The sequence below is a fragment of the Chenopodium quinoa genome, unplaced genomic scaffold (genome assembly GCF_001683475.1).
Source record: "Chenopodium quinoa cultivar QQ74 unplaced genomic scaffold, ASM168347v1, whole genome shotgun sequence".
Classification (NCBI taxonomy): Eukaryota; Viridiplantae; Streptophyta; class Magnoliopsida; order Caryophyllales; family Amaranthaceae; genus Chenopodium; species Chenopodium quinoa.
In genome coordinates, this window is record NW_018743033.1 from 565,118 (window position 1) to 580,315 (window position 15,198).

General features: G+C 37.8%; 1 protein-coding gene and 1 pseudogene across 1 annotated transcript; one reads left to right on the plus strand and one right to left on the minus strand.

The window, feature by feature from the left end:
• Nucleotides 1-970: 970 nt before the first annotated feature.
• On the plus strand, nt 971-3,022 carry LOC110730622 (annotated as a pseudogene).
• A 102-nt stretch (nt 3,023-3,124) lies between these two features.
• On the minus strand, nt 3,125-10,438 carry LOC110730509 (transcription elongation factor 1 homolog). Its single transcript, XM_021910309.1, has 5 exons — nt 10,290-10,438; nt 5,835-5,962; nt 4,539-4,609; nt 3,575-3,596; nt 3,125-3,493 (listed from the first exon to the last, which is right to left on the minus strand). Exons 2-5 carry the CDS (start codon nt 5,942-5,944, stop codon nt 3,433-3,435), a joined length of 264 nt encoding a protein of 87 aa, XP_021766001.1. The 5' UTR covers nt 5,945-5,962; nt 10,290-10,438; the 3' UTR covers nt 3,125-3,432.
• Between the last annotated feature and the right edge of the window lie 4,760 nt (nt 10,439-15,198).

Here is a 15,198-nt window from a genome sequence, read left to right on the forward strand (position 1 = left end):
ATTTCCCTCCTAAAAACCCACCTAAAATGACGGATGTGCCCCTAATTTAATCTGTCCTCAACTACCTATCTCCTTATTAATTTCCCGCCTAACTTCCTTCATCCACCCTCATTCACTCTTCTCCCTCTACTCATCTCTGTAATTCAAAGAATATTTCCCCCATTTGACCTTCCATTTCTTTCTCTCTCTTGCAATTTCATTCACAATTTTTGGGGGAATTCCGCAAAAGTATTTTGAAGAAAGGATGAGCTGATTGACATGAGGAATTAGACCTGGATGAAGTCAATTAATTGCTGCATATACATAAACAAATAATGAGTAATGAACCCTAGATTAAATAATACAGAACAATTGCCCCAAATTCCCCAATTTTAGAAACCCCCGGGACAATTTCAATTTTTTTTTACCATTAACCCTAATTTGAAGATTCAATTGAGAAATTAAATTGTATCAATTACAATGCAAAATTAGATATACATTACCTTGAATTGAGTTCATCAAACAATTTTGCTTTTTTTCTTGCCCTAAATTGATTGAAATCAAGAGATTAGGGTTTTAATTTTTTTTAACATAAGCTAAAAGGGGAAAACGAAGATTAGCAGTTATAAATAGATTTACAAAGTATGATATTTGTAAACCCAGTTAATGTCTTGAATGTGATGGTAGTCCCTTATTATAAAACGAAGTTTGAATCTATATTAATATCACTAATTTTTTATCTTGAATATAATATCTTAATTAACTTCATCTTATTTGTACAAAGAAAGACCCATGAATTTGAACTTACCTCTTAGTTCATGTGCTTGTAATTAGAACAAGTTGATGCCAAAGCCAAAATGATGGCTATAAAAAATTCTAAGCTAAATTAATCATAATGCATCTCGTGAATTTTAATTTAATGCTTGTAGTTAATAACTTAATATTAGTGCTTCACGCAATAAGCAAAATCTTATCTTCACTAATTGAAATTATGACACAGATAATTGAGATTAATGATACTGAAATCACAACAATACCATTAAACCCATTTGTACTTGCATTTCAAAGCCTAACATACAGCGTCAAAATATACCCAAAACTAACACATGATTATTGTAGAAATGCTTCAAGAAATGACTCTGAAGAGAAGCTGTTGTTGAATGACATATCAGGGGAAGTAAAAGAGGGGCAAATCATGGCAGTTATGGGTGCTAGTGGGTCTGGAAGATCAACCTTAATTGATGCTTTGGCGGGTCGAATATCGAAGGAAAGATTAAAAGGGTCAGTAACTTTAAATGGCCAACAAGTTTTGAGGTCTAATGCCAACATTTTAAAATCAAAATCAGCTTATGTTATGCAGGATGTTCTGTTATTTCCAGGGTTAACAGTAGAGGAGACTTTTATGTATTCCACAGAGCTTTGCCTGCCAAGAACCTCTCAAAGTCGAAGAAGAGAGCAAGAGTTCAAGGACTAATCAACCAGCTCAGTCTAAGGCAGGCTGCTAAGACCGTGATTGGAGATGTTGAGCATAGAGGAATCTCTGGAGGTGAAAGGAAATGAGTTTCGATTGGCATTGAAATCATTCGCGGCCCAGCTATCTTACTGTTAGATGAACCTACTTCAGGTTTAGACTCGACAAATGCCTTCTTAGTGGCCCGTGTTTTGCAGGGCATTGCTCGAAGGGGGAGCATTGTGATCTTGTCAGTCCATCAGCCTAGTTCTCAGCTTCTAAGCATCATGGATTATCTGATCATTCTTTCTGAAGGACAAACTGTCTGTAATGGTTCACCTTCAGGTATCAAAGAGTTTTTTGCAGCATGTAATCACTCAATTTCAGAAAATGTAAACAAGGTCAAGTTTGCTCTTGATCTCATATCCGAGCTCAAGGATTCTCCTGGTGGTGTCACAAGTTTGGTGGAATTTAACAAATCTTGCCAAAAGAGGAATAACATTAATCATCCAGAGCTTGCCACTGATTTATCAGCCTTGTCTTTCACTGATGCAGTAAATGAAAGGATTTCAGAAGGCAAGTATAACGGTTCCTGAGTTTTCCAATCCAATATGGGTTGAGACCTATGTGCTCGCGAAAAGATCATTGCTCAACTCAAAAAGAATGCCTAAATCATTCAGGTTTCGGTTTGTTGCAGTGATCCTTGCTGGTGCAATGCTAGCTACCATGTTTTGGAGGTTAGATGATTTCCCAAAAGGAGTACAAGAACGACTAGGATTCTTTGTTGCAGCTATAGTCACAACATTCTTCATTTGTGCTGAAGCCATTCCTCATTTTATTCAAGAGAGGTCCGTTTTTATGAGAGAAACTTCAAATAACACTTACAAAAGATCATCCTATGTTCTCTCTAATGTCATCATAGCCCTCCCATCTCTGATCTTGTTCTCCTTCACTTTTTCTGCAATAACCTTTTGGGCTGTCAGATTAGGAGGTGGTCTTTCGGGGTTCCTTTGGTTCTTCGGGTTCTTGTTAGCCTCATTCTGGACAGCACATTCATTTGTGACCTTCCTGTCTACATTGGTACCCCATGTTCTAATGGGGTATGTATTGGTTGTGATCCTCTTGGCTCAGTTTACGCTCTTCAGTGGACTCTTTATAACTCAAAGTCAAATCCCACAGTATTGGATATGGTTTCATTATATGTCGCTGGTAAAGTATCCATATCAAGGGGTTTTACTTAATGAATTCGACAACCCTGTGAAGTGTTTAATTAGCGGTATCCAAATGTTTGATACCACAGCCCTCAAGGATGCTCCGCTTGCTCTGAAGGGCAAGGTGCTGGAGAGCATGAGCGACATTCTAGGCATCAACATGACTAGCTCATGTGTGATGAGAGGTTCTAATATACTACACCAGTTAGACATCACTGACATCAGTAAATTAGATTGCTTCTGGATTACAGTGGCTTGGGGTTTTTTCTTTAGGATCTTATTTTACATAATTTTGTTGTTTGGTAACAAAAACAAGCGGACTTGAGGGAATTTTTTCCCATGGTTAGTTCAACTCCACCAAATTACTGGTCACTATAATCTAATATTGTTGCTGTCGAGTGTTATAGGCCAAACCAAAATTTTCATTCATTTAAGAAATATATAACTAGAGGGGACTGATGAAAATATTAAATAAGACCAAACATTTAGTTCAGACTTCAGAGTATTCTTAGCTGATCAGTATTATAGTTGTGTTACATTCAGAAAGCAAGCTACCGAGATGGCATGTATTACAACTTACAAGAACAAATCAGTTGCTGCACCTAAAATCTACCATAGTCACTGAACATGAGATGCTGAATTTCCCATAATACAAAGTTTACATACAGTCCACATTTTAGTAGTTAGACACATATGGTTCCACTAATCCAGCACATCCATAGCATAAACAATGGGCAAGGGACGATTATTTCATTGGACAGAACAATAGCCTTCTTGCCCTTCGTAATCTTATTATTCAGCATCATCTTCCACAGTATTGACTCGCTCACACTCGTCAATCCACTCACTGTATCTGTAAATACAAAAGTAATGTAAAGATAAAGAGATATAGTAGACAGTAGAACTCACAAGATATTGTGTAAGTCAGACTTACATGTCAACCGGTTCAGTCAGAGCTGCAGACACCAAAAGGAAAGGGACAAAAAATAATATCAGATAAACTCAAATCCTCAGATTATACACAGAATAGTATATGAAAATTGAATCCAAATTTTGCAATGGACAGCAATAACATCAGCTTTAATATGCCAATTTAACAGGCAAAACATCAACCTCGTTTGCCATAGCAGGGAAGGAAAGTGAGGATAGAGAAATAGAGCAAGTAGAGGAAGATTGTGGGTAGATTCCGTGATAAGCAGCAAAACAGGTTTGGTTTTTTTTTTTTTTTCCTTTTGGGTGGACAATCAACTAATCTACCAACATGAGGCCAGATAAAGAATTATTCAAATACCAGTCCCACTAGGTAAAATTTTATTCATTGATCATCAAATCATAATCATCCCAATGACAGGAAAATCTCCCTACTATGGAAAAAGAAATTGGGTTTCATAAAGTAATAATAATAATAAAATAAAAATTAAAAAAAAAAAAAAAACTAACAAACAAACAAACAATTTACAAACCCACTAAGATGTCCAGAATTAATACTAGCTGGAATATGACCTTGTTCATCATTTCAAAATGAACCCAATGACGTGCAAAATTCTCTAATTTAATCAAGGTTGCATGTAATTAAATTATGCAAAGCCAGACAGCATGTACAGCACAATGTATAAAAAAGCTCAAGGCTCACTGAAGCGAGAGGGGTTCTGCAGCGCCTAGGTGCGCCTTTGAAGTGAGGCACACTATATGGCCAGTTAAAAAAAAATTGGCTGAAGTTTGGTTCAGGTGCGCTTCGGGTGCGCCTCTTGCGCGCTTTGTGCGCCTAACCAAAAACGCCTCGCCTGGACCAAGTTAAGCGCATATCCTTTATCACCTTGCGCCTCAGCGCCTAGGCGCGCTTTTTAATACACTGGTAGAGCGAGTTGATGATCGATTAGTAAGGGTCAGAAAAGTACCTGTAATTGAAGTGCTGAAGCTCTCTTGACAGATCCTGCATTGGGCTTCGCCTATCAAGTTCTTCATATCACTAGAAATCAGGTAAAGTAATACAATGTCAGCTCAGAATTTAGCCCAATTACACTGCTTTTATATGAAATATTCTTCATGAATACAGTAACATCTAAACAACACAAAGAAGAAAGAAATAGTCATGGACTCGTGGTATGGCTAGAACTTAGAACATAGCTGTGTCACATTCACTATTCACTCTCCCCTTCATGTTAATTTCATTATTTCCTCCAGGCAGGGTTTTAATTGCTTAAAAAGTGATATCATTTCAACCTAGTTCGGTGAAAAGATGTGCTAGATTTATTAAACCCTATTCGATAAAGATGTTTTTGTTGATTGGATAAGGAGGATGAAAGTGGGTTTGCTGAAGTTTGGAAAAGGGCTCGGCTCTGTAGGCGATTTGGTGGTGCATTTGGAAGGAAACAAGCTAACAAATCTTTCAAGATTATAGTTTCAGTTGGTGAGCTTTTGTTTAGCTGGGGTCAAATTTTAACTCGTGAGCAATTCAAAACTGTCATATAGTAAGTAGATGGATGTTAACATGTCAAACTATCAACTTCTTGGGTCTTATAGTTCTATCCTTTACTACTTCCTACAAAGATACTCCATCATTTTGGACTAAGACAAAAAATTAATCTGTTATCTAATGAAGCCTAATGCAACTTTATGGGTGTTTGTTGGAACATAGGAAGTTAGGAAGTACCGTTTCCTAGGATGTTTGTTTGCCCATAGATATACTCATACATTTCCAAGGAAGTATACTAATTTGCCTCATTCATTGCTGATTTGCTACTTTCCTTGGATACTTTATAGACTTAGGTGCATGTCCAAAGTGACATACTTGGCTCTTTATAAAAACACTCTTATTAGCCAAAGTGAAGTGTTAAGTGTCCATACCCATGTAAGCGTGTCAAGGATTTTGCACAAGCATTTGATGTAAAATGAAGAGTTTGAGCAACATCGAAAATCCAACTACACACAGGAAGTTCCACTTACCTCTTTCTTCAATTTGTGTAAAGTAGAACTTAGTATAAATTCCTATATATTTTCCAACCAAACACCTCAATACCTCATATTTCCACTACCTAGGAAATTCAACTTCTCATATTTTTCCATGTCACCCAAACAAGCACTTACACAGTTATACCTCATTGAACAACTGGATTTAATCAGCAAATCTAACTTCCCCTTTAGATTCATGATCTCAAACAGAAAAACGTAAGTCAGATGCGAAGTATAGTTACATGCGGCATTCTACACTGGTCCCATGATTGCAGAAGGGGCAGCTAAAAACAGTATCAAGTTTGAGGCTCTTCTTCGGAGGAGGCTTAGCTCTTGACTTTCTCTTCCCCATATCGTGAAGCTAACAACACTGGAAAAAGAACAGTCAACACAAGACACATAACAAGAGTAATTGACAATGCAAAAGACTTGTATATATAATTAACATCTTAAAACCCCTTTATGAAAGAAATGCATGAACTTTGTACTCCATTAAACTGACTGACTGAGTGAATCACAGATTAGAAAACACATAAATGAAAAGTATGTCCCATGTGGCCAATCATACACAATAGTACAATACAACCCTCAAACAAGACCAAGAAAGCAATAAATGCTACAGAAACAGAAAACCCATAGAATGTGCATACGGGGGGGGGGGGGGGAACACACACACTAGATTATAAAAGAAATATAGTAAACCAGATATCAGAAAAGTTTATGAACTGACATAGTATGACACTATGGCATGGCTGGACAAGTGGACAGAGAGCACCCAAGTATGATGAACTACAAGAATGAGATTGGCTCATTCTCATGGCACACAGAAGATTGATGACCATTGGATACCATTACCAAGAGCAATAGTCTCCAAATTATGCAAACCGGTGATACAATAAAGCTTTAATAACATCAATAATACTTCATAGGTGATACCAATCATCATTTTAGTTATTATCATCAACCTTAGCTTACCATAAAATACTTGAAGAGCTTGTTCAGGTGACAAATTGAATCAATAAATCCAATGCAGAATTCATCCATGAGAAAAAATTTAGTAAATCTAGTCCATCTACAGCCTTCATAACTAAAAACATTGTTCCACTTGCTCCACACTAAAGGTTTGAATTCTAAAGAGGTTGATGCTTATAAATAGCCTTTTTGAAAGACTGAAAGATAGTATAAAATTTCTTATGTAGGAAATTGTAAAGCTAAATCATTCAAAGCAACTGAAGAAAATAAGAAGTAATGTTTCGGTCTTTGCTTTTACACAATCTTTTTTTGATAACATTTCCATTAAAGCACAATCTTTTGGATGGACTGGATGACAGTTATATTGAGAAGAAAGCGACACAAAATAGTTACTCCCTCCGTTTCCATATGTTAGTCCCATATGGAATCAATCACGTAAAATAAGAAAAGAAGAATCTTAAGAATATAGCATTAAATTATATTCCAGCTCATTATTAATTTTGCTTTATTCAATTTTCTGATTTTTGGGAAAGTACATACCATAATTGCGGTGAGCATGTGACTTAGCTAGGATTTTATTGCCATGTCATCAACCCACTACCATTACAATTAACCAATCAAATGTAACATTTCATAAGCTTTAACCAATCAGATTTAAATGCTGGATGTCTGGCCTCTAGATAGGCCTGAGCAGCATTATTGGGGAAGGAAGGCTGTACGAGAGTCTGATTCTGCTTTCACTACCTGCCGTCAAACTGGCCTTGCTTCAACCACTAATAGGAGTATTCCGACTTGTAGATATGAGTTGTATTGTATGAGTGATATAGAATCAATAAATAGTTTACAGATGGAGTATTAAGTATTTAAAGATATAAAGACTTCCGTTTCCGTTCTTGGTTTGCTCTTAGCGTCTTTCATTTAATGAATCACGCCAGAGCTAAAGGAGACTGTCTTTCTGGTTGGACTCAGCAGGTTAACAACCGAAAAAGAAGACAGAATCTTCTATTCTATACAGTACTGAAAATCCCCTCTAATGTTGAAATATACTTAAAATAAAATACAACTTTTATTTTTTGCAGTTGGTCTTTTCTACGTATTTTAAGGTTTCAGAAATTAAAAATTAAAATTTTAAAAAAAAATAATAATAAAAAAATAAAAAATAAACCAAGCAAATATCTTTTAAAAAAAATTTGAAAAAAAATGAATCGTGAAAAATAACAAGCATTACAAATTGATTGTTGCCAAAATTCTTTAGTTGTACTTTCATCCTAATCAATTCAAAGGAATATGAACCCCGTCATACCAAGAAAAGTTGGGGATGGGAAATCTGATTGGTTTAAGATATGGAAAATATGAAAATTAAAATGACCGGATTCTGCAAATTTTCGCTCAGAATTATTCATGTCCTTCATGGTTGTTATTTGAGAAGAGAAAAACGACGAAGAACGACGTTAATAACAGATCTATGCCAAAATCAAGACAAGGTTTTAGTCTTAAAAGACCATTAAAGTGACAGAAAACACAATTTTGTTGATAATCAACAAATCATAAGTCAAATTAGTACCAGATATACAAGCTTATGAGGAGAGAGAAAGTTAAGGTTTCACAAAATAAACATAGGGCTTTGTCAAATCTGTTCTAACTGACCAAAGTCGAAGAACTAAGGAGAATTATGAAGGATTAGCCTTGAAATTGAGAGAGAAAACTAGAGTTCTTCATGTACCACGGAAGACCATTGAGAGGTTGAAGAAAGAGAAGAGAGTGGAAGAATCCGGAACTGAAAGAAGCCATAAAAGAATTCAATGAATGAAGTTATGTCGGTGGAAATCTAGGAAAAAAATCCAAATAGAATCAAGGATGATTGGGAATTTTAATGGGACAATGAGGGTATAATAGGAAATAAAAATAGGTTAAAAAAGGAATATATTCAATATGGGTAGATCTTTTTAAAACGCCAAAAATAGTATATGGGACTAACATATATAAACGGAGGTAGTAGAAAGATGGTAATTGGAAAGTGATGCAACAATTCTGACACTATTAATTGAGGTTGTGCTAGGAGGACAAGAAGAAAAGGTTAGTTGGTTACAAAGCTCATTGCTTAACATTAAAAGTACATTTGAAATTAGGGAATAAGCATAAAACTTCTAGTTACATTGTAAACTCATAAATTCCAACCTTACTTCTAATGTCTCAAACTCTCATAAAGTACTCATTCCAAAACAAAAGGCAAATATCATTCTAGGAACCCTCATTCTAGGGAAAAAACAAGAAAGGGAATTAAGACAATGTCCTCTAAAAGGAGTACTATTGGAAGGAATTTCAGATATTGTGAAGTCTTTGTGCATGCCTTCGAAAGGGAAGTAAGACAATGTCCTCTAAAAGGAGTACTATTGGAAGGAATTTCAGATATTGTGAAGTCTTTGTGCATGCCTTCGAAAGGGAAGTAAGACAATGTCCTCTAAAAGGAGTACTATTGGAAGGAATTTCAGATATTGTGAAGTCTTTGTGCATGCCTTCGAAAGGGAAGTAAGACAATGTCCTCTAAAAGGAGTACTATTGGAAGGAATTTCAGATATTGTGAAGTCTTTGTGCATGCCTTCGAAAGGGAAGTAAGACAATGTCCTCTAAAAGGAGTACTATTGGAAGGAATTTCAGATATTGTGAAGTCTTTGTGCATGCCTTCGAAAGGGAAGTAAGACAATGTCCTCTAAAAGGAGTACTATTGGAAGGAATTTCAGATATTGTGAAGTCTTTGTGCATGCCTTCGAAAGGGAAGTAAGACAATGTCCTCTAAAAGGAGTACTATTGGAAGGAATTTCAGATATTGTGAAGTCTTTGTGCATGCCTTCGAAAGGGAAGTAAGACAATGTCCTCTAAAAGGAGTACTATTGGAAGGAATTTCAGATATTGTTAAGTCTTTGTGCATGCCTTCAAAAGTTCAATTCACAGGGTTGTCCTCGGTATTGGAATAATTCTCTCAACTAAAAAACTAAAGGAAACAGCAACAATTTAAAGCTACGAGAATGCTTGCAACCTAATATAACAAACACTGGTTTGCATTTTTCTTCAACAGAACACATGCCTGGCCGCAACACACTATTCGAAACATTAGAAAGTTATCAAATACCCACAGCTTGACCAGGCCTGTCCCTGACCCAGGGAGTAAAGGTCATACTCATAGTTCCATCCTCACATTTAAGGGTTATAAGCAAACGCCTGCAAAATTAGGCTGAATGGTTGAAGTGATTCAATAGTGTTGAAGCCTAATTAATCATCAAACTTCTTATAAGGGGTTTTTGGGAGCTAAACTTTGGAGCGAATTCAATAGAACTTAAGCAGGCTCGGCTAGCCTCACAAATTCATGCTCGGCTCGGGGTCAGGCTCTATTAGCCTCAAAAGGGTTCATCATTTATACTCGAATAGGCAAGAACAATCAACAAATTGGCAATCAAATTTGTCTCAAACTCTCAATTACCAAATTAGGCTCAAACAATCACGTAAAATTCTTCTCGCTTAAGAATATCAACGAAAAATGCACAAAGAAAGATTCAAGCAACAAAATCAAGCGTTATAATCTTTCATAAGTTCAGTAATTATAATCAATAGTTCAAGATTCCACCTTAGAAGAACCCTAAATTGACTATACTGACAATTAAATTAACGATAAACCCTATATAAGAAAATTGATATTCGATAATCTGATCAAGAATAAAATATCTTAACTCAGAAACTGCTTCAACGAAAGAGAAAAAGCTCTGAAGGAGCTCCAATGGAAAATTCGGAGTACGCGGTTCAACGGAGGAGAGAGAAAGAGAGGGGGGTGCAGCTATTTAAAGGGTTAAAAAAAAAGGTTTTTTTTTTTTTTTTTTCAAAGTAACCTTAATTACAAAACTATTTTTTAAAGTTGACTGACAAACTATTTACTAAACTAAGTTTTTAGGGTAAAACGCTATCTCGGATAGCGTTTTATACCCCGGTTTTAAAAAAAAAAATTCAATGTGTAATGTTGACTTTTTTTTTTTATATAATTTTCATAATTTCAGATTTTTAAAATTTAAAAAAAAAATAAAATAAAAATTCAAATACACTAAAACGTTGTCCCAGCCAGCGTTTTATGTACTAGATGTTGGGAAAAACTTCAGTACAACGTTTTTTCTGCTAGACTGCAGCAGCCAATAGCCTCCTCACTCCAAATTCAGCCCCCAACCCACTACCCCCAGCCTTCATTCAGCCACCACCCTCCAACACCACCCCCACCACCAACCCCAACCTCCCCACCACCATCGACCACCACCTCCCGCCACTTTCGTCCACCCTTAGCCACTTCAAACCACTCCAACCACCTCCAACAGCACCACAACCACCATGAACCACCACATTAACCACGACCGGCCATCGCTTCTACCCCGTTTCTCATTATGGAGCCCAAATGTTTTGTGTTTGATATATATCGGCCTAGAATGATCTATTTTGAATGACATAAGTCCGATTTGGACAAATAAGAAAATTAAACTTCAAACCACACACAGATTCATTCAAAAACATTTATTATATTAATAATGTAAGTGCTATATACATCAGACTAGAAAATCCGTTACAGCAAATAAATCAACTAAATACTATCTGACTCATTTATTCGGGGTAACGGTTCTCTATCCTGTCTGTCGTCCCTCCGTCTAACACGACGCCGCCTGTAATGAGTAATGGTGGTAAATGGGTCTAGGGGCGGTGGCGGAGTCTGCTGGCTGGACAATGGGTCCTCCGGGGTAGGGGTGGGCGCAGAACTGTGGATGATGTAATCCTCTACGACTCTGAGTGACGTAGGATCACCTCCACTACTACTCTGGCCGAACTCGAACTGTGAATGGATGGAGTGGCCTCCATGACCGTCCCGCGGTTGGACGAGATAGCCATGACCATATGTCTGCAAGGTAGCCACGCCCATATCTCGCACCCACTCGACCTGGGATCTGGTGGGTCCGTCTGCTAGGGCGTCTAATAGTGCATCAACCACCGCCACCATATCCACTACCTGAAGTAATCATCGATCAGTCAGTTGTATGATATAGAAATTTAAAAATTGATGAAAATAAGTAATTTAAATAAACTTACATATCTGCTAATTAATGACGTCAAAGGCTAGATGGTAATGTGTAGATGGTAGTGTGTAGCTGGGTTGATAAAACACCGTGTAATCCGCCTGTACTAGACCATGTATAGATCGTGAGGATCCATAACGCCCTGGAACGGATCACCGGCGACGACGAACTTCAATCGTCGCTGCCATAGGTCAATGTAACGCACATGCTCCAGTGACCAGTTTGTCTCCCCTTTTCCCCGACGGTCAATGCCGTGCAGGCGGATACTAGTGTCACACTGCTAGGAGACAGGCTGGTGTAGTCCAAACTGTCGCATGACTCGATCGGGTAGGTGACTCTCCACAACCTTAAAACAGATCAGGGGTGTCTTGGCACGCCACTCTGCCTGATGATCCAGCAGATGTGCAGGCATGGCATCTACTAAGTCAGCTACATACGGATCCCATGTCATCTACAATAACACATTAAAAGTAATATCGTAAATAGGTTAGTGCACAGACAGCATACATATTAAATAATGTTTATAAATTCCTTTTAAGTTACCACCTGATCCTCGGTGATTCGGTCAAGGGCGTCTTGGTAGTACGGAAGACCCCTCGTCGTATGCGCATGTGTCAGTCTAGGGACCACCCACCTAATACCAAAAAATGTTTTAGTTTGTCAACCACCAAAATAAAACCATATGAGGTCTAAAATAATGACAACTGTTACAAACCTGCAATCGTACGCCTCGTCAGGTGTAGGGAGCGGTGGAGCAACGTACGCCTGGTACTGCTGGTCCCGGTCCTGTTGCTCCTGACGATGTACAGCAAACCTACCTGGTCTGCCTACATGAATGTGCTCCCAAGCCCATAACTGTAATACAAAAATACAAAACTAGGTTAAGTATAAACTAGGTAAGTAATTGCCAAACTAGATTGTTCATAAGTAGGTGAGTTACCTGAAGCACAATTAAAGGACCTCCGATCTCGCAAGAACCACGATGGGATGCTCTACACAATTGGAGATAAAACATCGCCAAACAGGCACTACCCCAGCTGTAGCCACAGATATGATCCCAGTCGTGGTCAAACAGCTGTAGGTAAATAAGCTGCAGATGGCTCTCGCTCTTGTTGTCGAACAACACGCCCGAGATGAACAGGAACAGGTATGCTCGAGCATGTCTCTGAACCGTGGCGTCATCAGCGTCCGCAGGCAGCACACGAAAATTCTCGCGTATCCAGCCGGTCCTCAACCCGGAGCCCCTGATATCGTCACAACTTGGCTAACCCCGAGAACCCGAGCTACCAAACTAGGGGGATCGACTGACGCGAGTCTAGTCAACACAGTCCCGTGTATAGGAAGGCGCGTGAGTACTTCAGTGACACAGTTCTCCCGGTGCCAGCCTTTGTATGTGACTAGGGTAAAGCCACGCGAGTGCTCACTTGTTTTAGTACCCCAGAGCGACCAACCACATTTCTTCTTGCACCGCAGATGAAGGACATTCTCATTCTAGGTCACCGTGGTGTAGAAATGATTCCTCTGTATAGAATACATCTTCACCATTTCTTGAAGCATTTTCTTACTTTCAAAAAACATGCCCTTCTCAAATTCTCCCCCGGGAACAAATGATGTATGGCTACCCGATTCGGCCCAACGCTGATCAACTTCATAATTCTCATTTATCTGACTAAACCAAGGTATGGGAGTTCTAACCATGGCCTCACCAACTTCCATGTGTACACAGGTTCAACATGCATGTTGTCAAGTCCATCTTCCTCCTCTCCGCTCTCGGCCTCATCATTTGTTTCCGCATACACATCATACACAGACAATTCGTTATTTACAATATTTTCAAGATGATTTACCATAAGTTAAGACGGTGATGCTTGAACATTATCTTGCATAGGTGAATAACTATGCAATTGCATCGGTGAAGGTATGACAATATTTGATGTCGAAGGACCAGGTTGGGCGAACATTGCCACAGATGCCCCCCCCCCAAGTACATGTGTAAATATATGAGAACTAAATGGCATGTGAAATTGATCGTCGTGAAGCATTCTACTGAAAGATCCCATCCCATATTCATTTGATGGAATGTCGTGTGAGGGCATTAGCAAGGACTCTGTGTTGTAACCGGAAATATATGTAGCTTGTTGTTCTGGCCGAGTACTTTGTTAGGTACATATAGACACCATTTCTACATATATCTCAGTAGGAACACCCTTCATTGCAACGACGCTCCTCAAAGCTTTCAAATGTTTATCCGTAGAAATAGGCAACACTTGAACCCCATTGATAGTCTCAAGCCTCATTTTATAGTTGAACATTCATTGGGTTTGAACCAATACTACTATGAACCTCGTTCATCAAATCATTGAAAGTCATGTCCGGTTCAAGTGTTAGTGGTTCCATATTTCCTCCATTATACACGACATTTGGTCCAACAAACAGAATTTCACCTCCCCACCGGCATAAAAAAACTACATTTTGTGCAGCCATATTCTACATAACAACCAAAACACATTTTAGGATAATTGAAATCTAGAGCGAGGTAAAAAAAAGCCTAATTGAACCATACATAGCTTGAATAGTGGATAGTGATATCACAATTCAAGAAGGACCTACATGTCTAGCTAATGTAACAACAATGAAACAAGGCCATCTTTACTGCCATATTATTTGTTCATTTGTTGACAAGAGCCCACAAACTAATACTATAAACATAATGCCCTTACATTTCACATAAATGTACCATATTACCATCAACAATTTCATCAACAATGTACCACATTACCATCAATAATTATCAACAATTTACCACATTTTCATTAATAATTTAGTAACAATTTGATACAATTTACAACAATTTGCTACAATTTACGACAATTAAACACAATTAAGAGCAATTATAAACATTACACTAATATGAATTTAGGGTTTACCACAATATTGAGTGAGTGAGTGTAACAGAAGGCAGCAGCAACGGCGACTGGTGGCGGCAGCGGCAGCGTCGAGTGCGGCGATTGAGAGTGAAAGTGTATGGGGTCTTCTACCGTTAGTGAGAGAAAGTGAGAGTGAAAGTGAGAGAATTTGAGTGAAGCAGCCTGCGAATTCGATTCCTGGAACATAATACCCAAAAAACGCTGACTGATGAGTCAGCGTTTCACTAAAAGGCATTTTTTTTTTAAATCAGAAATTACGAAATTATATATAAAAAAAAAGTCATACATATAAAACGCTAACTGAGGTAGCGTTTTACACTTTGTTTTTTTTTTTTAAAAAAAAAAAAATCAGGGGTAAGCGTTTTACCCCAGAAATTTAGTTTGGTGAATAGTTTGGCCACGCGTCATTTTTGGTAATTAGTTTGTGAAATTGACTTAGTGTGGAAAATTGTCCTAAAAAAACAATATATAAGGGTCTGTTTGGTATCAACGTATGGTTTTTTATTTTTCAAAACCATATTGTATGATACGGAGTACTATGATAATAGACATACGGTGATACAGAGTACGTAGTATAATAAATTAAAATTTGGTCGAAGATAACT